Source organism: Pyrgilauda ruficollis, unplaced genomic scaffold (genome assembly GCF_017590135.1).
Source record: "Pyrgilauda ruficollis isolate IOZ18807 unplaced genomic scaffold, ASM1759013v1 scaffold13, whole genome shotgun sequence".
NCBI lineage: Eukaryota > Metazoa > Chordata > Aves > Passeriformes > Passeridae > Pyrgilauda > Pyrgilauda ruficollis.
This window is the reverse complement of record NW_024511432.1, coordinates 9,363,086-9,386,390: the sequence shown is the minus strand read 5'-3', so window position 1 is coordinate 9,386,390 and position 23,305 is coordinate 9,363,086. Positions and strand designations below refer to the sequence as shown.

The following is a 23,305-nucleotide window of genomic DNA, read 5'->3' as shown; positions in this document are numbered from 1 at the left end:
TAGGAATTGTTTTAATCTACCATTTCACAAAAGAGGATCAAAATTTGGAACAGATTGCCCAGGTACCTACCAGCTGTCAGCCTTGGAAATATGTGGAATTTAACTGAGCTGAGCAACGTAAAAGCACTCTGAAGTTGGCCTCGAGTAGGAACCACAGGTCTTCCCAAGACCTCTTCCAGCTTGACTTACATCTTAACGCTTGCTTGATTAAAGAACATTCAGTTTTCCTTTTTCTTTGAAGGAATTTAAGAGCAGGGAAAGCATATATTGATACTTCCTACCATTTTTCCAAACCCTCAAGGTGTAAACCAGGGACTTGGTGGGGTGGATATTGTTTCATGAATGATCTTCCAGGAAATTCTCACTCAAGTTTACCAGGTTTCCCTTTAAATGCATGTTAAATTTTGGCATCTAGAATTCCTTTTAACAACAGTTTCAGAAGGTCAGTCACAATGTGCCTCGTCTGCATCATGTTGGAATATATTAGCTGATTTGACATATTAGTGACAAGTGCTAATGTAACACTTAAATTTTATGAAACACAGTGAGATAAAAGTGGAAAAAAGCGATTATCCGAGTCCATCACTAGAAAGTGTCATATTGGACAAATACCCGAGAATACAAGTCTTAAAATAAAAACCAAGAAAAAAAGAAAGATGATTCCTAATCAGAGCTTGAAAAGCAAGGGAAAAAAATGCTCAAACTAACCTTGAAGTCAGTAGGGAAACCAGTGTGTTCATTGCTGAAGTTATTTCCTGTGATTATGAAACATGTTTTCTAAGTAATAATTAAACTGAGAATACCTAATGAAAAGCCAAGGACCAGAATTTACTTGTGAACAAGCAGCTCTGTGATTATGCTGACTACAGCTTCATTTCAACCTGCATCCATCAGTGCTGTTCACTTTGTGCTAAAACTGAAAAAAAATTGGAGTGGAAAATCTTTTGTGGTTTTGGTGTTTTTTAGCCTTTCCACTGAATATACATAGTGATTAAATATTGAAAAGCAATGCAAATATTTATTGCTTCTGAAGATATACGTGCAGTCTTTTGTAAGCCATGGTCCTTAAACTTTCCATAGTGTTTTGGTAATTTAACATGCTTATGTTCCATGTGAACTGTTAGTCTGGACATAGTAAATATATGTGTGTTCTCTTGTTTGAGCACTTGCAAAGAGAAGTAATAATTGTTAGTTGTGTTTCAACAATTAACATTCTCACCAATAGTGTTCTCATTATGTGGCCAGTATATTTGATGTTATATTGCTGTAAAATAACTTGTATTGTCTGTATAAAGGCTAAAATCTTGTGCTTAATTTGTTTGTAACATGGCAGAAGCACTTGTATGCTGGAACACTTTCCTCATTCTCTGTTACAGATCTAATCATAAGAGACTGTATGAAATACATATTTTAGGACAGCTCTCTGTGTGTGATTTTCTTGACTAGTTTGTCATTCTACAATTATGCCGCAGTAAACACATTTAAAGAAGTGTATTTGGCACATTTCAAATATGGAAAAATATTTTTACACCCTTTAGTTAGAAACAAATCTGATGATTTACAGTGTAATTTTTAAATTCAAACAGAGGGGTAATTGGTGCTTTTTCATTAGAGTTTAACTAATTTATTCAGCACAATGGTGGTTCTTAACATACTCTGAGAGATTCTAAGATTGCTTACAGATAAAACCACCAGATTTTGGATATAGCTTCTTTTTTCCCCTAAGAGAAAAAAAATATTTGTTCAATTCCCTTATTTTTACCATTGAGTGACTTATTTAAGGATAAAAATTTTGCATGTCAAACAGCTCTGGATGATTTTTAGATTGTTCTCCACAGTTCATTTTTCTAAGTAAAAATAAGGGAAGCTACATTTTACAATGGTAAATTTTTTATGATAAATCATTTAGTGTTGTCATCTGCAGATGTTATCTCTGCTAACCTTGTGTAGTTTACCACTGTGATTTGGTGTAAATGTTGGATTTTGTCTTTCTGTTTCTCATGTGAAAGTTTAAAATGTATATGATAATTAGGAATTTGTGATAGCAAGGTAACTGTAGAGAAGTTCATAACGCTAGTGATCAGTGCTGTCCGCTGTAGGGTATTTGAGACCTGTTACTCCTTTTTCAGACAGTGGTGCTGGGTTTTCTGTTGGGAATATGGCAGTTGCTAGTGATTTGCTCCTGAAGTTACACACACTGGTGTACAGCATTCACTCAGGGGCTGGGGTTTTGTTTCTGACAGAAAGCTGATCATCACCCTGGGCAAAAAGCAGAAAAGGAAAAATGAATCTTCAGATGAATTGTCTGATGCTAAGCAGACTCCACAGCGGCCAGTGAAAGATGAAGACTCACAGGTAAGTAGTTGGTATTCTTCCTTGATAAATGTCTGTCTGTATGTCTACAGAACTTTTTTCCCCTGTCTCCAGAAAGTTACACTTCCTTGGATGCAGTGACAGTTACTCTCACACTTCCGTGTATCTCATAGGTAGAACTTTTCATCATCAGCCAGTTTTCTCAGTTGAAAATCAGAAAATCCTACAGGGTAGGATTTTTCCATAATGGGACATCAATGCCCTGCTTGTATCTGTTTTATTTCAGTACAGAAGCCCATAAATTTGAGATTGTAAGTACTTAACACTGAGCTGGCAGTTAGACCTGACCCTTACTTTGGCTGAGTGTGAAAATGCAGAGATTGCCTAACAGGCAGGACATTTATCAGTGAAGCTGGCTCTTTGAGAACTTTTAAAAGGGTTGTTTCAAGCTTTAAGGTGGGTTGTTTTTTTTTTCCTGAGCTCTGCTTCTGTAGAAACTGAAAGAACAGATTTCCTGCAGTGTTGGATCTGAAGGCAGCAATGATCAATATGCTGATGGGCTCTAGTTGCTTGTGGAATACTTCTGAAGGAAGTGCCCGATGAAGAATTGAAGTGGTTGAGTCATTCCCTTGAGGAATAGCTCTCTTGTAACTTACTTTCTGCAGTTTTTTCATAGATTGCCCTGAAATAACAGTAACATAGCTAATTATTTTGAAAACTTGTGCACGAAGAAATAGGAACTGTTGATAAGAGATTATATTCTATTTATGTTTGCATTAGTAACAGAATTATAACTTCTTACTTTAGGGCAGTCTCCAGTAAGGAGTAAGGTTATATGCTGGAGCTGCACAGGTTTTTATCCTGTGGCAATTTCATCCACAGAGGCAAAATCAGTATTCAAAATAAGGTGCTGTTGAGTTAAAATTAATTGCATTAGTTGCTGATAGTTTTCAAAAAACAATTATGAGATACTGAATTGCCCTCTGGTGTTTCACAGATAATAATGCTGGAGGGGAAAAGGGATCAGAAGCCATTTCCCAGAATGACTTCTCATTAACTGAAGTGATAGCTTGTCCTAGGTGAAGGTTACCTGAAAGGATATGTAACTTTTTAGTCATGTTCTGTTATCAGATAAACAAAAATTTATAGGCCAACAAATATAATATGAAAGAGTGAAGATCAGTTCTTTCCTGGGAGTATCATGAAATCAGCTGCTCGTGGTGTGAAGGGAAAAGAGGGTGGAGATAATCAGGGGTGGCATGAGAGAGAAATAACTTTTGTTGCAGAATGTCACAGCATTGCCCTCTTCTCTTTGAAGGAACTGGGGAGAAGCAGGAAAGTCATAAATTGCTTCACTTCATTAATTCATTTTGTCTTTAGTTTTCGAATATGTTCATGATTCTATTTTCAAAGAGCTGTTTCTAATTTCTGTTGCAAATAGCTGCTTCAAAGCTCTGGGGGGCAATTTTAGGCTTTTTTTCCCCCTAATGCATTTTGCATGCTTAGTTTCACATCAAGTGTCTTTCTTAAGTAGATGGATTTTTTAAATTATTTTTTTTTATTTTTGATGTGTGGTGCTACTTCACTTTTTGTGTTAGAGCTATTTGTTTATGACCATAGTTCTCAGCTCAGGGAAATACAAAAGTTTTTTTCCAAACAGCTCAGATTATGTATTAATGTGTTGGAGAGCATATGTTGATGTTTTGCTAATCACTTCATACTTTAAGAAAAGACACAGTGAGAAGAATTGAAAATGCCAGTTACATAATCTTGCATTGCTCATGTTACCTGGCTTTTTTTTTTTTTTTTTAAACCTACTTCTGTCAGCAAACTATTATTGATCTAAGTATAATGTGACATTAGTGTGTCTTTACACTAGAAATTCCTTCTGGTGATAGCACCTAACACCACACACGTTCATGGAAGAATAGTTAATCTACATAACTGTGGAAAGCTCATGAAGGGGTTTCATTTTTGCAGCTTCTCTAGAGGAATGGTCATAGCCCTTCTTGGACTTGTACCCGTAGGTTACTGCTGTGTTTTTGCAATGTAGTTAAAGTACAGCTACGTCATTTACCAGATACCAGCCAGACCAAGGGCTCAATTAACAGTCAGGAAGAAAAGTTCCTGTGCTGCAATCTCACTGTTACTTAACATCTGCTCTGCAGAAGCCATTGTGACCACAGGATTTAGGGTTTTGTCCTCTTCACAACTTGTTCTCCCAGCTGAGCACTGCAGTGTAATATAACTTGCGACCTGCAGTGGATTTTCTTCCACAAAAAACGCTTTTCTGTGTAGCTCAATATAATAAATTTGTTTTGTAGAGACTGTTTTTGTTTTGCTGTTTTCATTTTTGTGATGATCAGTTCTCTGAAGCAGTTCATAGTGTTTTCAAATGTTAGCTGACTAGTTTGATGCTGCTATTTTTATCCAGTGAATCCAATTTACAAATTAATCTTACGGTTAAATAGGCAGTGTCTCATGTTGGTACTGAGGGGTAGGAAATGTTATGCAATATCCTAATAATCTTAGGTATTTGAAACTGTGAGTGAGAAGGAATTATTTTCTTTTGACTGAACATTATTTCTTCAGCTGGAATTTGTTGTCCTCAGATTCTTGGAGAAACCAGAATGATAGGTTAGAGAGAGAAACTGCAAAGTAAGCCATATAGTGGTGTTAAACAAGCCTTGATTAAGGTGGAGGAGAAAATACAGTAACAAAGCAACAGACTTTATTAGTCATCATGTCAGATTTCATCAGCAATCTGACCAATATGATCTAGTGAAAATCTTCATAATCTTTTTGTATAGCACCATTTAGTAGAGACACGTCAGCTTATTTTATACCTTCCCTTCTGATGCTGGAGTTGGACAGTAACACTCTGCTGTTACACTGCATTAGGAAATCACTGTTGAAATACTGAGGCTCATGGAAGATCTGTTATGTATCAGCTTTGCTCCCATACCTGAAAGAGTGCTTCATGTTTGCTTTTGAGCCCTAAAAATAAAAGTATTGTATGCTTACATGAAAGAGAAAATAACAGTTTAATTGAACATAAGTGGATTACAGAGGTACTTTATTTCATGTTTGTTATCAGATGTTGACCTTTGGTTGTAGGTACAGCTGAAGTATTGCTTAGAGTGACCCAGAACGTGCAGCTCAGGTTAGGGGGAATTTGGGGTAAAACCTCCATCTCTTTCCTTTCTCCTCCATGGCAGAAGAGAAGATCAAATCGTCAAGTTAAAAGGAAAAAATATGCTGAAGAAGGAGAAGGGAAACAATCAGAAGAAGAAGCAGCTAAAGTTTCTGTTAAAATCAAGAAGAATTCTGCCCCTTTACCTGCTGAGCAGCCTTTACAATTATTTGTGGTAAGTAAAAATTGGCTTGGTCTGTGGGAACTTTCTATTTGTCTCGGGTAGTTCAGTGAATGAAGCTCCTACCTTGTAATACATTATTGTTTCTAAGCCACAGTTTATTGTGACATTTTTCTAAGATCTTCAAAACTGTAAGAAATTACTTCTTACTATTTTTTTTTGTATTCCAAACATCTGTTGATTTAATTGAAGTTAAGAATAAGACTAAAGATGGATATAGTTCAAGTAATGTTTTATGTGGCATAGACGTATGAAAAAGCTCTGTTCTGATATTACCATGACTTACAGAAGCATCAAATTATTTGGGGGATTTCTGCTTACTGAGGTATTTAAAAAGGATACCCTTCCTCTCCCCACAACCCTTTCAGGTTTACACTTCACTGTTCAGCTTGGACATTCAAAGTTACTGTCGAGCCATTCGAGGTAAACAGAGTGGCAGGGAAGAAACAGGAAAAGTGTTTATGAGATGCTTGAAAAAGTGCCAGAAATTGTAAGGGAAGGAGAATGATGATACAATTGGGAACTAATCAGACAAGAGGGAAGGTGGCTGACTATTGCAAGCAGCTGTACAGATCACCTCTGGCTCTGGGAGCACAGCCCCAGTTGTGGCAGAGCCGTGCAATCCCATCTGTGTCTCATCTCAGCCCTGCTGGAATTCTCAGTCACAGCCTCCTCTCTCTGATTCCACAGCATGGTTGTTGCCTGTGTGCAGAGTAGATGGATCAGACTGAGTTTGTCAAATTCTGGGTTTCTTTCCTCTTTTTCCACCTGTCAGAGTTCTTCTCCAGTTGTGTATAACTGAATTCTGGGTATGTCCAGTGCATCAGTTTAACTCAGCAGGGCATCCACAGTGTCTGTCAAGCATCAGAATCCCCAGTGCTTGCACAGAGTGTGTTTGGCAGGTGAGCACTGCAGCTGATGCTGTTTGGAAGTGCCAGCCTTGCTGTACTGCTGCACATAGCTCTTTCTGGATTTTAAATTTTACTCCCAGCCTGTTAGGGGATGCCGCTGGTGGAGGTCAAATTTCCCTTTATTGCTCATCTTCTGACAAGCCACATGTGGTTGAAGGTTTAAGCCTGAGAGAGAGGGCACGTACTGCAGTTTTATAATATCATTGTTTTCGTGTGTTTATAGGAAAATCCAAGTGAAGAAGATGCAGCAATTGTAGACAAAATCTTGTCCTCCAGGGTAATAAAGAAAGAAGTAAGTGATTGTCATGGGATAAAATGGTTTATTTGAAAAGGGGTTTGCATCTGTCATTTTACATTCTCCCTGAACTTCCTTTTCCAGATATCTGCTGGGATGACAGTAGACACAGAAGAGTTTTTTGTAAAATACAAGAACTAGTAAGTATTAAAAAGTTGGAGTATCGTATTTATGTACTCAAGTTTTGTATTGTTTTAAGGTTATTTTGTCATTTATTGAGATTTTTCATTACCAATGTAATATTTAAATTTCTAAGAATCTTTAATATGGTAGTAATAATTTTAAAACTATGAGGACTGTGAAACCAGCACTGTCCAATAAGCTAGCAGCCTTTATTTGCCAAAGAACAGAATTTTTTAGAGAAGATATTTATAAAATTGAGGATATATTTATTAAGTTCAGCAGGGACTGCATGCCTGAGGCAAATTTTAATTTAATGAATTTCAGTCAGAGGTGTTTTGTGAACCTAGATCAGATTTACAGTGTCATGCATTTAGGAGATGCTGATGTAGTAGTTGGACTTACTGTTTCAAAAAGAAAGAAAAAACCTGTGATAGAAATGAATTTAAATCAAAAGAAATAAAAAATTGCAGGTAGAAAAAAGAACTTTTTCCATATTTTATTTTAAATTTAATATCTGTTTTCCTGCCACTACTCAATTCTTGATGCTGAAAATCCAAGCTTATTTTAAATTTTGCATATGTGAATAATTTAATCAGATTTTTGCTATAATAAATTAATTTTTTTGAGACTCTGACTCCACATGTTGTTGGAGAACATTTACCTTGTGTTTTTCTGAAAGGGTAAAATCTGTTTTTTCATCTGAGGATGAGTAATCCCCAGCTGTACCTTATTTCTAGCATATCTTTAGAAAGCTTAAAAATGATGGAAATACACTAAAAAAGGGGTGTGAGGAAGAGATATGTGTACTTCTGTGATGTAATTTCAGAAAGGCTCTCCTGGGGGACAGGTAGGTGCTGCATCTCCTGGTGCTGCTGGTCCTTTCTGCCACGGGCTCTGCTGCTCCTGCTGAGCTTCCCTTGGGCTGAGCTCTGTGATCCAGCGCTGCCTGGAGAGATGGTCACAGGGGATATATGGGAAAACCACATCCAGTATATGAAGTAATTTATATCTCTGGGTACTTTCTGATAGAGGTGTCAGATTCTAAACTTGACTTGTTGAAGCTCACTTGAAATAAGCTTGTTTCTCTTCTTAGGACACATGAAAGAAATTTGTGAATCTATAGAGTTTCACAGATTCCAGCTCAAAACCACTGGCTTAACTAGGTGCTGCAAGATGATTATTTGGAAGAATAAATCTTTGATCTTTATGGTGGATTCTGTTATTTTAGCTGTATATTAAAAATAGATAGTAAGCTTTTGCTTTCACCAATGTGTTAATGTCAATCTCTGTGATTTTAGCTCATATCTCCACTGTGAGTGGGCCACAGAACAACAGCTTTTAAAGGATAAAAGAATCCAGCAGAAAATAAAGCGATTCAAAGTAAGGAAAGCACAAAGAGCTCACTTTTTTGCAGATGTGAGTATGAAATAAAAATTAAATAAGCTTTTTTTTTTTTCTTTTTCCTTGTAAAATTGTGATTAGTAGTTTGCTTTTATATGGAAGAGCTGATTGTTAGGAACTAAAAACGAGCCATTGGTGCTGGTTGCAGCAGGGGGTGGGTTATTTAATGTAATTTAAAGAGTAAGTCTGCTGGAGTTACTGAACTAACCTGACTTACATGGTCTAAAAGTGGAGTTGGTTGATTAACTACTTAGAAGTGGTAAGGAGGGAAGGATTGTGTCAGTATGGCTAGTTTCTCTAGGACTTCCACAAGACAGCACTTCATCCCAGAGATCTGGTGTCAAATCCCTCTTCAGTGAGTGTTGCCCAAGAGAGCCAAGGGGTTGTGTGCAGGGGGCTGGTGTGGAATTTAAGGTCTGTGCAAAAACCTCAATTTCCAACTACCAAATTAATTTTGTGTATGATGAGACCAAGTCTTAGGAAATACCAACTGTTCTTGCCTCTCTACTGATTTTATTCATCTTGGGCTGCAGATGGAAGAGGAACCTTTTAATCCTGACTATGTTGAAGTAGACCGGGTATTAGAAGTGTCTCTTTGTGAAGATAAAGACACTGGTGAGGTAAGTACGTCTTAAAGCAAGTCAGGAAGGTACAGCTCCAGGTAGTGTTTGACACTTGTAATTTTATCAGATCTTGGAGTAACACTTAAATGATTTCAAAGCTTCAGTAATGTTTTTAATAAGACATGACAGTCTTGTCCTTTCCTGTGCTACCTGTGAATTTGAAAGAGATTTGAAAGACAAGTCAGCACTTAATAGCTTATATTTTTATTAGTTTTAATAGGTCATAGTAGGCAAAGCTTAGGTATTGACTGACATAAATGTCAGGTTCAATAATTGTCTTGTGAGTTCCATCAAAAGGCTGATCCCAAATACTGTCCTGTCTCTCTGATAGTAGCATGGGGTCACTGGTAATAAAAGCTTTAGGCACCCAGTGATTTGGAGTGCACTGATAGCCACCAGTGAACCATTCCCTTTGTATTTATCAAAACTCATTTTTTTAATTTAAAAGTACATCTTCTGGAAAGCTATTACACAACACAAAAAACATTCTGAGATTTAAAAAAAGAAAACAGAAGAGCAAGTCAAGCAATTAAATTGCCAAAATTCAGAGAGTCTGACAAAAGTGGAGATCAAAGACTGAGAAGAAAGTTGTTGATTAAGGGTGTTGGAATATCTTTAATGCTTATTCTGCTTGTGTGGATAGCAAAAGGAGCAGACTTTTACCCAGTGATTTCTGCATTAATCTTCCTAAGAGTTGAGAGTTAGAATGACTTTTCATTGTATGAAGCAGATTTGTCATTATTAAATTTTTAGAAAAAATGTGTTGTCATAAGACTTTCCCCTCAGCTTCTGAGAGGATGACTCTTTATTTGGTTTTTAAATATTTACATCTTGAGTCTAAGTAAGATGAGCTGCTTTGGTTCCATTTTTTCTGTATGTTGTTTATCAGGTTTTAACTGTAAAGTTTTTTCAGAGTCTTGTTGGTAAGACCTCTGGTTTAGGAGCTCTAAAGGTCTGGTTTAGGCCCAGGTAGCAGATTTGGAGAGTGGAGGAAATGTCCTGGATGTAGCACTCTGTAGTTAGTTCTGCCACCCTGCCCCATTTCCACAAATATCACAAATACTGTAATTTATCTTTGCTGAGACTAAAGCAAGATTCACTTGTGGGTAAGAGGGATTAAAAAAGCACTCCAGAGGTCTACGGAAAGTGGCAGAGTGTTGGAAGCCAAGGATAAGTGGGTAGATAACAGGAATCTACATGGAACATTTAAAAAATTTTCAGAAATGTGATTTTGATTCCAGCTCTTGTGTAAGCAAGCTAATCTAATAGTAAGGCATATTAACAGTCTGTATACTAAATTAAAAACTGATAACATTCAGAATTTTCTTCTGCAGCCTGTTATTTACTATTTAGTAAAATGGTGTTCGTTGCCATATGAAGACAGTACGTGGGAGCTGAAAGAAGATGTAGATCAAGCAAAAATAGAAGAATTTGAACAATTGCAAGCTTCCAGGCCTGACTCGAGGAGATTGGTAAAATTATATCTAATTTACTTGTCTGTCTTGGTAAATCTGACTTAGTTTTCCCAACTTTAAACTCCTGTGTTAAAACATAAAGCTTATTGACATTCTGTGTAAAGCGTCTGTGTGCCTTGTTACCTAGGAGTAAGAAAACATTCAGGTAGGCATAGATAAGTATTCTTAGCTTAGTTGTTACTCTAAAAAAAATGAATGCTTAGGAAAAAAAACTGAAGTGCTGTGACTTTCTGAGTTTCTAACTGAGCAGTGAGCCACAAGTTGAAACTGGCTATCACAGAACCGAGCACCTTTAAAATGAGCAGAAACCAGGATGACGTGTTAACGCCCTTTTATAGAGAAGAGAGTTAAATTTTGTGCTTCAGCACTGAAGGGAATTGGCAAATGAGATCTGTCAAACAGGTTCTGTAATTTTTTCCTGCTGTTATTTTTCTTCTTGTTAAAGAGCTAGCTGAAAGGAAGAAAAACATGTGTAATTAGGAAATGTGTTTTATCTTGAAATTATCAATCTTCTGTCTCTTAGAGCAGGAGAAAGCAAAATAGTTCTATTTCAAGTTCTGTATGTCATTGTCAGAGTAGGACATGTGTCCTGCGTGGTGTAGTACAACACTTGTTCTAACTTACTTCTTTTACATAACTAAATATGCACAGTGTTTTAATTTGGAGGCTTTGGAATTTATTTTAATGGTTTTTCCATCTACAGATAATGACAGTAGTCACGATTAACATCTTCATATTATATTGAGTTCATTTTTGTAGTATTTATTTAAAATCCTGACATTTTGGCATGTGGGAAGAAGAGCTGTTATACCTCTGTTACCATATTTGGCTGTGAGAGAAAAAGATGATTAAAGCGCAACTGTACAACTGACAGTCATCTCAGCATCAGCAACAAGTATTTTTGCTTCAGGCTCCAGCAGCTAGAGGAAATTATTTGCTGACTGCAGCCCTGCAAGCAGGAGCATGGCTGCTGCAGGAGTGGGGGAGTGGACAGATGGCAGCTGGTGGGAGAGGGGAGGAAGCCACAGCTGCTGGGGAGGGACAGCTCCTGCTGCACCCAGACCTGGGCTCAGGTGATGCTGACGCTGGCAGGGCAGAGAGAGAATTCACATGGAAAATTCAGAGCTGCCACATAAGGCCACATGAGTCTAAGTGAACGCTAGCTTTTATAAATGCTGAGAAATGGGGAGGGAGAGGGGGGGAAGTACGGCTGGTGAGAAAAGCTCCTACTAAAATTACTTCACTTGAATGTGTGAGTTTGTTCACATTGGGATGCAGGAGCTGTCAGAAGAGTTTTCTGCTGGAATCCTACCTAGTATCAGTCAAAAACTGCATGATTCCACCTGCTAAGCTAGAGGCCAGGCTGTTCTGGCTCCAGGCTTGGGAATTTGTGTGTTTGTATATATACATAAATATTTTATACACAGTCTCTCAGCTTTCTTTAGTTTGTGAGGGCCCTGAAGGTGATACACCTTGATACGCTCAGTCTGTTTTGTCATGGTCTTTGTATCTTGACTCTGCCTATGCTGATGCTGTTTTGATCAGATCCCTTGGGGAAATCTATTCAGGACACTAAAGCTCTCACAAGTTCACTTTTTTGTACTACTGGCCCTGGCTTCATGCCTTGGCAGTGGGCCAGAGTGATCAGCAGTGCAGGGCAAGTGCAGAAGGGAAAGGGCAAAATCACAGTAACTGTGTAGATGCCCAGACTGCTTCAGCATCAGCTTCCAGAGCTGCCTTAGACTTCAGGGATGTTCTTAATCCCTATACTCAGTTGGCTCTCTTGTAGGTCAGCTGTCTGTTCTTAGAGCTGCCAAAGTGAAACTTCATGTAATCTTGAAATTTCATATATAAATGAATTTGTGTGCTCTATTATTCCTGCCAAAGCATTTGTGTTCTATTTTTTTGGAAACCAGTTGCTTAATTTAATTATCATACAGACTTAATTTTAAAAATAGCAATTCATACAGAAAAATAAATACAAATTTCAGATTTTTGCAGACGATTAATTAGTAAGTGGTGTTAACAATTACACTTTCAAGGTTGAATAACAACATTCTAAATCTAAAGTGATACACTCCCAAAATAGCGGGGTTAAATATTTTTGAAAAATAAAGCATGTATCAATCTGTACCTGTATTAATCTTTCCCTTAAAGGACCGACCACCTCCAAACTCCTGGAAGAAGATAGAACAGTCCAGGGAATATAAGAATGGCAATCAGCTCAGGGAATATCAACTGGAAGGACTTAACTGGCTCCTATTCAACTGGTACAATAGGTATATGCATGGAATATTTTTTAACGTAGATTTTAAACCATATGGAGTGAAACACTTATTGCAGCTTCTCTGCTTATAGCTAAAAGGATGTGACTGCAGCAAATTTCTCTACCTTTGGGTGTGTAAGGATGTTTTATCCACAGAAATGAACAAAAATATTAAAATAATGCAGCTAACATAACTGAGGGTAAATTTCAATGGCTATGAGGAAATTAAAGCAAAAACAATGAAAGCGCAAGCTTTCACAATTTTTGAAACTAGCAGACACTTGTATCTTTCAAAGTGATTGCTAGAAATAGTATGATAAAGTTACCCCTCTTCAAAAGTAAGGCTAGTAAATAATTGCGTTATCTACTTTAAGCTAAAGTTAACTTCTGTGCATTAATGCTATGTGTTATGAACAGAAGTATGATCACTTGGAAAATCTTTCCCAGAATGATGTATTTTCTGTTTCTAAGTTCATTTTCTTTTAATGTACCTTCTGCTTGCTGTATTTCCAAAGTACCAGTTGCGTGTCCCATATAGAGATGACGGCAGTGCAGTGGGTGTAGCATTTTACCATGCATGTTATTGATCTGCAGAAGGAAATCTGATTTTAATTCTCATTCAAGCAATGCAGAGCTGAGTGACATCTGCAAACAGAGTGAAGGTCTGGAAAGTATGGCTGAGGGCAAGCATAGAGTGGTGCTTCATGCAGTAATTTAGTTATAGGCATCTGTCTAGTTCTGGAATCAAAAAGGGAAATTTGTTAATGATGTTCTAATGCACTCCTTTTATGTGAGTGTAGCTGGGATATTTCCTATGTGTGATTTCTAGGGAATCTTCATTAATTCCTAGTTTTGTCAAGGTGAATGTGCATGTAGGAAACCTGCTTAATTTAAATTCCTTTAATTAGGGCAAAGGTAGTCCCAAAAGAATACTTCTTGAATATTTTTGTGGAACTTCATGGAACATTCTGTTCTCAGGTTTTGACAGTGCTAAACCTGATGCAAAGCTTTACACAAAGGTTTTGTGCACATTCTTTCACCTTAACCAGGGAATCCTTTCAAGGATCTTTTTGCAGTTCCTCAGTTTTTACTGTTGTTGTAGACTGGTGTATTTGAGCTTTGTTTTTGTAAATTGTTCATTTTATTACCAGCATTAGGGTCTGTACTTTATTTGATGATAGCAACAAATAAAATGTTTTTGCTTTCAGGCGAAATTGCATTTTAGCAGATGAAATGGGCCTTGGCAAAACCATTCAGTCCATTACGTTCCTGTATGAAATCCTCCTGACTGGTATTAGAGGCCCTTTCCTGATCATAGCTCCGCTTTCCACCATAACAAACTGGGAGAGGGAGTTCCGCACGTGGACTGACCTGAACGTCGTGGTGTACCACGGCAGTATGATCAGCAGGCAGATGATCCAGCAGTATGAGATGTACTTCAGGGACTCCCAGGTACTGTAACGTCACTTGTGTGCAATAACTCACCCTAAACATGGCTCAGGTGGCAGCAGTGACAAGGATACTTGACATTATCTCTCTTTTTATCTTGGTGAAAGTCACTTCACGTTCCAGGATGTTACATTTGAGCATCTTCAGCAAGTGCTTACTGGGTGAATTTAGTGGCAGTGTTAGCAGCAAGATGAGTGTGTTGTTTCACTGTGCTGAGTAATTTTGCAATTGAATAGCAGTGATGCTGGTACTCTTGTGGAGATTAAAGTGTACACAGATGGTTGCAGTTGGGTCCTGAATTTGAAGAGCAGGGAGAAAAAAAATAATACTGATTAAGCTCTGCTACCTCTATGAAGCTGTTGATTTCCTTTTACTGGTGTTAACTGTGTACACTCTGAACTTGCTTTTCTGAAATACACACCATTAAATGACATGAGAAAAACTTGAAACCTGACTATTTGAAGAGGATTTTTTAAAAATATATTGTCCATAAATAATTTTTTATAATTGTCATGGTATATCTTCAAAATTGTTAAAACTGAGAACTTTTTAAATAGTGCTAAATATCAAAATGACATCTTGCTTGCTTAATGAGTTATTATGTACTGCCTTGCTGAAGGCTTTACATGTTTTCCTTGTCAGAGCAATCGAGTAAACTGGATAAAAAGTTTTCATTGAATTCTCAGGTGATACTGTGATTACTTACTGTATGACTGCTAACTGTATTAACATCATATATTGTGATTGATCAGCTGTAGAATTTTTCCTGTTGCTCATTCAGATTTTCTTTGCATTAAAAATGGGGTTTTATCTACATGCACCTTCTGAAACAGTTCTGTTAGATGGTTATATCTGTAATTTAAAAGGGGTTAAATTTTTCCTGTTGCTTAGATAATACTGAGTTTGGGTCTGTGAATAATTACTAATTAGTATTAGTTAGAGAGTTACAGAGATTATTAAGTGTGATGACAAAGCAATTTATAATGTAAAATCCAGTGTCTGGCTCCTGGCAAAATTTCAACAATGAAATGTGTACGTTGAGCAGATGGGAGGGAATGTAGCAAATTGTGTGTGTTGATGAATTTCTAGGGCCGTATTGTTCGAGGCACCTACAGGTTCCAGGCCATTATCACAACCTTCGAAATGATCCTTGGTGGCTGTCCAGAATTAAATGCAATTGAGTGGCGGTGTGTTATTATTGATGAAGCTCACAGACTGAAGAACAAAAACTGCAAACTTTTGGAAGGACTAAAATTAATGAACCTTGTGAGTAACTATAGTTCACTTTTTGGGGTTGATTTTAGTTTGGTATAATATGATAACAAATGAAAAATTGTCTTTACATGTCAAAAAAGACCTCTGAAACAGTGTTTCTTGAGGGATAACTATTCCTGATACTCTTCAAACATATGTGGTTTTGATAACTTATGCTGGTATATTTGTGATTAAACAAAATGTGGCAAGTTCTCACTGTAAGCACAGTCTATTTCCGATGATACTGTTGTACAGTTTTTGTTTTGATTAGGATGAAAATATCATTTAAAATTTGCTTTAGTTTTTGTGCAATGTGTTAAAATTTAGAAAGTATTTTAAGCAAGTTATTTAACAACAAAAGCATGCAAGTGGTAGAATTTTAAATAGACAGATTGTCTAGGCCTATAGTTAAAATTTTATTTTATACAACTGAAGATTTTTAAAAGCAGATACTACCATGTATCAGATGCAACATTACTAGTTTTGCATTTTTTTGTTGCTTCATCATTACTTTCCTGTGTGTTCTCACAAGTCATCTGAGTTGCTTTCTGATACATGCTCAGAGTATATTTTTCACACTGTAGAGAGGGAGGTTTATAAATCTGTGAATATTACAGGAAAGTTGAAGTGTTCACTCGTTCCTTCATTACATATGTAGGAAGAGAAAATTTAAAGGAAAGCTACTAGAAAATACTTATTAGTGTTTTTATTAATAATCTGCTTATTTGTATTCCCTGTGTGCTTAGTGACACATAGAACTGGTGTTTTCAGGTTTTGATGCTCAGACTTAACACAAACATTTTTGCAAATGTGTGCAAATAAGTTTATGCAAGGTTTTTTTGTCCTTTTCTAGGAGCATAAAGTGCTATTAACAGGTACCCCACTGCAGAACACAGTAGAAGAATTATTTAGCCTCCTTCATTTTCTGGAACCATTGCGTTTTCCTGCTGAATCTACATTCATGCAGGAGTTTGGAGACCTTAAAACAGAGGAACAGGTATGAATTCATCTGAGCTTTAGAGCTCAGGAGGGACTGCCTTTTCATTGAGCTACGGTGTTACCTTTTTTCATGTTCCAACCAACGGTTGTGCCTCCTTTAGGTTCAGAAACTACAAGCTATCCTGAAACCCATGATGCTCAGGAGATTAAAAGAAGATGTAGAAAAAAAGCTGGCTCCTAAGGAGGAAACCATAATAGAAGTAGAACTAACTAATATTCAGAAGAAATATTACCGAGCAATTTTGGAGAAAAATTTTGCCTTCTTATCCAAAGGAGCAGGGCAGGCGAATGTACCCAATCTGGTTAACACTATGATGGAGCTCAGAAAGTGTTGTAATCACCCTTATCTCATCAAAGGTAAATACTGGGAAAAGGATAAAGACTGGGGATTTTCGAGTTTTTTTAATTTATTTTTCACTTTTATTTAAAATATGTAAGAATTTTGTAATAATTCAATGTTTTCTTCAGATTTTCCAAGGATTGGATTAGGTGGAAACATTTTTTTGATAGATACAAGACAAAGTTGAGAGACATTTGCATATTTGAGGCCTGAAGCTTGAACTTATTCTGTAGGATTTCACAAAACATTTAGAAGCAATTATCTCATGGAAATGGTACAGCTCTTTAAAAGCAGAAAGAACAAGAACTTCTAGGTCTAAGTTTTAAAATGAATGGTTCTTTAAAGTGATATGATCTCTGTCAGTCTTCATTGCTCTTCTCACTTAATAACAACTGGTGTTTTTCCTGACTTGCAAGAAAATACACTTTACACTCCGAAAGTTTTGGCTGTGGTTTCAGAAGTAGTATTCAAAATACTGTTTTTTTTGCAAAGACTTGTGATCCATTTAAAATATCACAAAGACAAAAAACTTTTTTTTAGTAATCTTTTTTTACAGTACTCGAGAATAAGTGTTTCAGATTTTGAATTTTGGAGGATGGGGGTTCACCTCATTGAAGGTGTTCTTTCTATGGTGTTCTGCTTAAAAAATTAAGACTTGTTGTCAAAGCTGATAAAAATAGATGTTCTTGCTTGGACTTCAGATCCATCCAGAACTCTGTTCTGTCTCCATCAGTACCTGAAGGAGGATATTGAGGATACAGCACTGATTTTGGTAACTTAGATTTGAATGAATTAGGAGGTATTTGTTTAGATACATTCACAGATATGGAAATATATTCTTTGATAGGTGCTGAAGAGAAGATCCTTGGAGAGTTTAAAGAAACATACAGTCCAAGTGCTCCTGACTTCCACCTGCAAGCAATGATCCAGTCTGCTGGTAAATTGGTTCTTATTGATAAGCTTCTTCCAAAAATGAAAGCAGGAGGCCACAAGGTCCTTATCTTCTCTCAAATGGTGCGCTGCCTTGATATTTTGGAGGATTACCTTATACATAAAAGGTAAGATTCATCTTCTCTATGCTGTGATATATTGTTCTGCATGAATGGTGGAGCAGGATTAATGACAGCAGCCCACCAAAGCTGGAAGTTCTGTTTTCTTTGTTTGCTATTCAGTGCGTAACTTCGTGTTCTGTGGTGATTTGTTCATGACTAATTAAAAACTTCAGAGAAAAACTAAAGAGAGGTTGTCCCATTTGAGTAAACCATGTGCCTTCAGTCTATTGCTTTTTCATTAAACGTTCAGTTACGTATATACTGTTTTTACATCTTCTGTCAGAAACCAGGCAAGTTGAAGCTTATCATTGCTTGCCCAAACCCCAGGAAGCCCTGAATGTGTTCTTCACTTACATGGTGTTGAACCAGGACCAGGTGGGTCCAAGATACAGCTCCTTACTTCCAAAGGAATTTACACACAAAGCAATAAACAACTGGGGATGTGGTTTTTATTAATGTAAGAGTGAAAATATTCTTCCTATCTTTGCTAAGTTACTGCTTTGAATTTTGCAGCAGAACTGAGCTGCCAGCCATAAACTTGCTCCTTAGGCTGGCTTTTGCCATCACGTGTAATTGCACCCTCTGATTATTGCAGACTCTTGACTCCATGGAAACTGTTTTTTTGAGCATGTGACTAAATAAATGCATAAAACCTTAAACTGGGTTGCAATTAATAGTTGCTGTATCAACCTGAAAATCTATAACAAGGCATAGTTCTTGTTGTTTTTTGTGTTGCAATGTACATACTGCTTTGAAGTTTGTAACTGCCAGTGAACTACATCATAGTAACACAGAGTTAACATGTTGAAAAACAAAAATTATTAGTGTTAAGCCTTCCTGCAGTGGATACTGGAATACTGTATATTAGATTATTTTAATATCTGTTTTAGTGATAGTTTTATATTAAAGCTGTCTGTTTGAACTGGAAATGCAGTGGTTTCTGTTTTATTTTAAAATATTAATTTTAACTTCATAGTGATACTTACAATTCTTCATGGAAAATTTTGCTTTTTCTGCAGTGATGTTACATTTAGGCCAGTGAGTCATATCTACAGGTGGAATCTTTTGAAATCCATAGAAGCTGAAATTTGCTATGTGCTGCCATTTGATTAGAAATGTTAGAATGCACACATGATCAGACTTAGCACTTAGCAGAATTTGGGTCTGTAGGAGATAGATGGCTGCCTGCCAGAATGCCTGTGGTCCTGTGGATTATCTGCTGTGCTATTTTATAGCTGATGAGAAGAAAAATGGTCGTGAGGCTTTTTGACTACTGGATGCACATTCAGCTTCTTACTCAGTGTACAAGTACAGAAGTATTTGCTCCCTTTTTAAGCATTTTGCTTGATTTCAGAAGTTTCAAAGCAGTCTTTGTAATTGTCAAAAGTAACAAATGAGAGTTTTACTTCAGGCTTGAAAATTTGTTCGGTTTAGTCTAGGAGGCCTTGATAAAGACTGTTAAAGGTACTGTCATGTCATTTTTGTTCCATTTCTCTTAATCTTTACAGAATCAATACGCAGTTTGTCAAATGACAGCTCACCAAGTTCTGGTTTCTGCTGGTTCCTTGGTTACCCTTAATGTGTTCAGGCAATCTGGTATATAATACAAGAGTCCACTGTCCTGCTTATGTGACCCTAGGCAGGGATCCAAGGATAATACGTGAAAAACTTGAGTGTCCACATAGGACTTCAGGTTAGGGTGTGTTTTAATGCAACTGAGTAATACAGGTATAATCACGTAGTTGCTTAGTGGACAAAATGCAGAAGAACTTGTCTTAAAATGCTCAGTGTTTGGACTTGCTGATGTGCCTTGGTGCTACAGCTCTGCGAGTTCTGACATGATTCGTGGTTATGTTACCCGCTGCTATTCAGAGTTAGTCTTTATCACTTTAATTTGCTGTACAGAATAAATGCAAGCAGTAGAGCTGTTCAAAGACTCTTTGAATTGCAGACCCATTTGTGAAGCCGTGTGTGCTGTGTCTGTGCTGTTTGCAGGTACCTGTACGAGCGCATCGACGGGCGCGTGCGGGGGAACCTCCGGCAGGCTGCCATCGACCGCTTCAGCAAACCTGACTCGGATCGCTTCGTCTTCCTCCTCTGCACCAGGGCTGGGGGCCTGGGCATCAACCTGACTGCAGCAGATACCTGCATCATTTTTGATTCTGACTGGAATCCCCAAAATGACCTGCAGGTAAATTTCTTTGAAGCGTGGTAGAGAGCCCTAATTAAACCCGATGGATAAAAATTTCATCGCTTTGAATATTGTCTCTGTTTGAACACACGTAATTTTGAAAGGTTCATGTTTTTAAGGCATGTGTTTAAAGTTTTTTGATGCCTTCAGTTCAGAGGAGATTTCATTTGGTTGGGAACTTTCCTTTCAAATCAGTTACTTTTGAAAAACACAGCACAGGTGAAGTCAGTGATTTGGTAACACCCTTAAGAATTGATGACACTGTGAACCCAGGGGCTATATTTTGCATGTACTGATTAACACAGTTTATGGAAATAGAGGTATTCAGTTGAAACATAGTATACAGAATAGGATTAATATGCATTAAGAAAAAGTGAATTAATCGAATCTAGGAATTGGATGCTGAAATATAAATAATTCTCAAGTTGCAACTCCTTTACTGTTTGTATCAGGAGATCAGCTCACTTAGGATCTTTTTATCTCGTGTTACTGCAAGGGAAGTACCAGTCAGGAACATTCAGCACAGGCCATTCAGCTGCATTTTTCTTGCTACACTGTGTTTAGAAAACTGTTCACTTTGTGGAAAATGTCTGATAGCTTCTGTTTGCTTAAATGTGTGTTGACTCCTTTTGAGTTCATGCTCCTGTTTTTGGTTTGGGCTACAGCAGAAACAGGTTTTTAAAAGATCACTATGTTATTACTAAGTATAAATTCTAACTGCTCTCTTCTCTTCCTTCCAAAGGCTCAAGCCCGATGCCATAGGATTGGTCAGAACAAAGCAGTGAAGGTCTACAGGCTGATAACACGTAATTCCTATGAGAGAGAGATGTTTGACAGAGCAAGTCTGAAACTGGGACTGGATAAGGCTGTCTTGCAGAGTATGAGTGGAAGAGAAAACAGTGTTGGTGGTGTATGTAGATTTATTTCCTGAAATAACCTTCCTTTTGCTTTTGTAATCATGTGGGAATTACTTTAAATTACAGAAGCTGCCACTTTTCCCTTTTTCTGTCATTTGCATCTCCATTCTGTTTTTTGATGTGAACTAGCAATATAGCTGATATAATTTTAAATCTAGTCAGTTACTCTGATAAATCTTTCACTATTTCTTGCCTCATAAAGTTCAAGGTAGATAATGTCCAAATGTTAAAACAAGAAGAAAAATTTCTTTGTTTCCCTGTATTTTCTCATTCTAAGATAATGTATTACTTTAATACAAGTATGAACAGGTAACTTTTTTAAAAATGCACATCATGGTGTTGAGAATAGTCAAAAAAAAAGAGAGGCATACTTTTAAAAATGGGTACTATAAGCACCTAATTTATTATTTCAGCTATCAGCTAGACTTTTCTCATAGCTTTTAATACTCCAGATTTAGGCTTATAGATCATAAGCACAGTTAGGTTGTGGAAAGATGGGAAAGAGGAAGAGAAAAGACTTCAGGGATTTTTTTTTTCTTGGCTGTCTAAACCTGATTTTATTTGCTCAGATCCAACAACTCTCCAAAAAAGAAATAGAAGACTTGCTTCGAAGAGGTGCCTATGGTGCCATTATGGATGAGGAGGATGAAGGCTCCAAGTTCTGTGAGGAAGACATTGACCAGATTCTGCAGCGTCGGACTAAAACCATCACGATCGAGTCCGAGGGAAGAGGCTCCACGTTTGCCAAGGTGCAGAGCAGCAGGGTGCTCTGTGACAGTACAGAGCTGTGAATGTGGATGTTGTAGAGCTTAAGCCTTACTTCTAACTTCTGTTTACTTGTGTTTAATGGGGGTATGTGTGAGGTACATATTTTGGGTTCTTGCATCTGTACATTTCTGTTAACGTGCGCATAAAAAGTCAGATTGCCACAGACAGATTCTGTAAACGCCAGGTGCAAGGAGTGTGCTTGAGCAAAGATGAGTAATAGATCTGTGCTGCTTTGGGAAAGGCTGGGGGTTGTGTGAGATATGATGAGCTGCATTAACCAAGAATATTAAAACAAATTTGCTTATAGATCTAGTTGTATTTAGGTACATTAAGGTCAGAGGAAAATATATATGGCAATAATTAATAAGGTTAAAAATTAATATTTTAAAAATGCATAAACAAAGGATATATTTTGAACCTTGAGCTTTTTTGGTAAGAATTGGAGAAGCAAAATAAGTGTCCTAAAATAGCAGTGAGTGGAGCATATATGTACATAGGAAGGGGGCTGAGAGTGTAAAATGTCAAGCAGTAAAACTGAGCTTGGGGTGTGGGCACTTCATAATTGCAATTATGAGAATTCCAAAATAATTAAAAAGGCAAAGGAAAAAGAAGACTTAAGATATTGTAAATGTATATTTATATTCTTAAATGGCAATATTTAAAAATATTATTTATTTATATGTTTGTTTAGGTTTTCTTATATCTTGCTGATTATGGCTTAAATAAGAAGTAGATTTCTAAAGATCATCATCACTGTCTTTTTATCAGAAGAGTTAGAAATTTTTTTATATATTTACTCTTTTCCCAAATGCAGTGTATCAGGGTTTTGTAAATGCCTTCTGAAATTAAGCCTGTTCCATGCACTCAGGCTTTGATTGTTGGCAGCTTAAACACCCCTTTGAAATTTCCCTCAAGCGGGTACTTCTGCATGAGATGAAATCCCCAAATGCTGATAAGCCTCTTCAAAAGATTCTTTTTTCTTCCATTCAAGTAATTTAGATTCAGACTTAGAAGCAGAAGAATCTTGCTGCTTAATGTTCTTCTCTCCTGATGGTGCATAAAAGTTCATTAGATTTTTCTGATATATTATGGATCTGATTTTTAAAAATTAAGGGGGAGGAGAGCTTTTGAGTTGCTTTGCAGAGTAAGTAACTTCTAAAGTCTTAACAGCTGCTTGGGAGATTTTTGATGAAATAAGGTCAGGCAATCTGTACAGTAGTGAGGCAAACTACAAACTTTTGATGTAAGATGTTGGTAAGCTTTAGTTTTATTTATTACAGGCTAGTTTTGTTGCATCTGGAAACAGGACTGATATTTCACTAGATGATCCCAACTTCTGGCAGAAATGGGCCAAAAAAGCAGAAATTGATATTGATGCTATCAGTGGTAGAGTAAGTACTTTTTTATTGGGGATTTTTATTTCAAGCATGTGCTTGCTGTTGAATTCTGAAATTGCAGGTATGGGATTTGTGGTGCTTTTTCATTAATAGTTCAACAAATCAACCTTTTTCTGCTGGCTTATTTGTGCATGAGCAGTCGGCCTGCTGAGAGCTG

At 37.0% G+C, this 23,305-nt stretch overlaps 1 protein-coding gene across 8 annotated transcripts in view; it reads left to right on the top strand.

Annotated features, from left to right (window-relative positions):
* CHD9 (chromodomain helicase DNA binding protein 9) overlaps positions 1-23,305 on the top strand; it is an 87,435-nt gene that overhangs the window by 42,752 nt on the left and 21,378 nt on the right. For all 8 annotated transcript variants that reach the window (XM_041458610.1, XM_041458611.1, XM_041458612.1 and 5 more), the window contains 17 exons: positions 2,244-2,355; positions 5,532-5,681; positions 6,822-6,890; positions 6,978-7,033; positions 8,315-8,432; positions 8,951-9,037; positions 10,375-10,512; positions 12,673-12,794; positions 13,990-14,233; positions 15,320-15,496; positions 16,338-16,481; positions 16,585-16,840; positions 17,671-17,881; positions 19,871-20,066; positions 20,809-20,976; positions 21,553-21,732; positions 23,032-23,142. In XM_041458610.1, the coding sequence (XP_041314544.1) occupies positions 2,244-2,355; positions 5,532-5,681; positions 6,822-6,890; positions 6,978-7,033; positions 8,315-8,432; positions 8,951-9,037; positions 10,375-10,512; positions 12,673-12,794; positions 13,990-14,233; positions 15,320-15,496; positions 16,338-16,481; positions 16,585-16,840; positions 17,671-17,881; positions 19,871-20,066; positions 20,809-20,976; positions 21,553-21,732; positions 23,032-23,142 (2,539 nt within the window). The remainder of the gene's footprint in view (positions 1-2,243; positions 2,356-5,531; positions 5,682-6,821; positions 6,891-6,977; positions 7,034-8,314; positions 8,433-8,950; positions 9,038-10,374; positions 10,513-12,672; positions 12,795-13,989; positions 14,234-15,319; positions 15,497-16,337; positions 16,482-16,584; positions 16,841-17,670; positions 17,882-19,870; positions 20,067-20,808; positions 20,977-21,552; positions 21,733-23,031; positions 23,143-23,305) is intronic.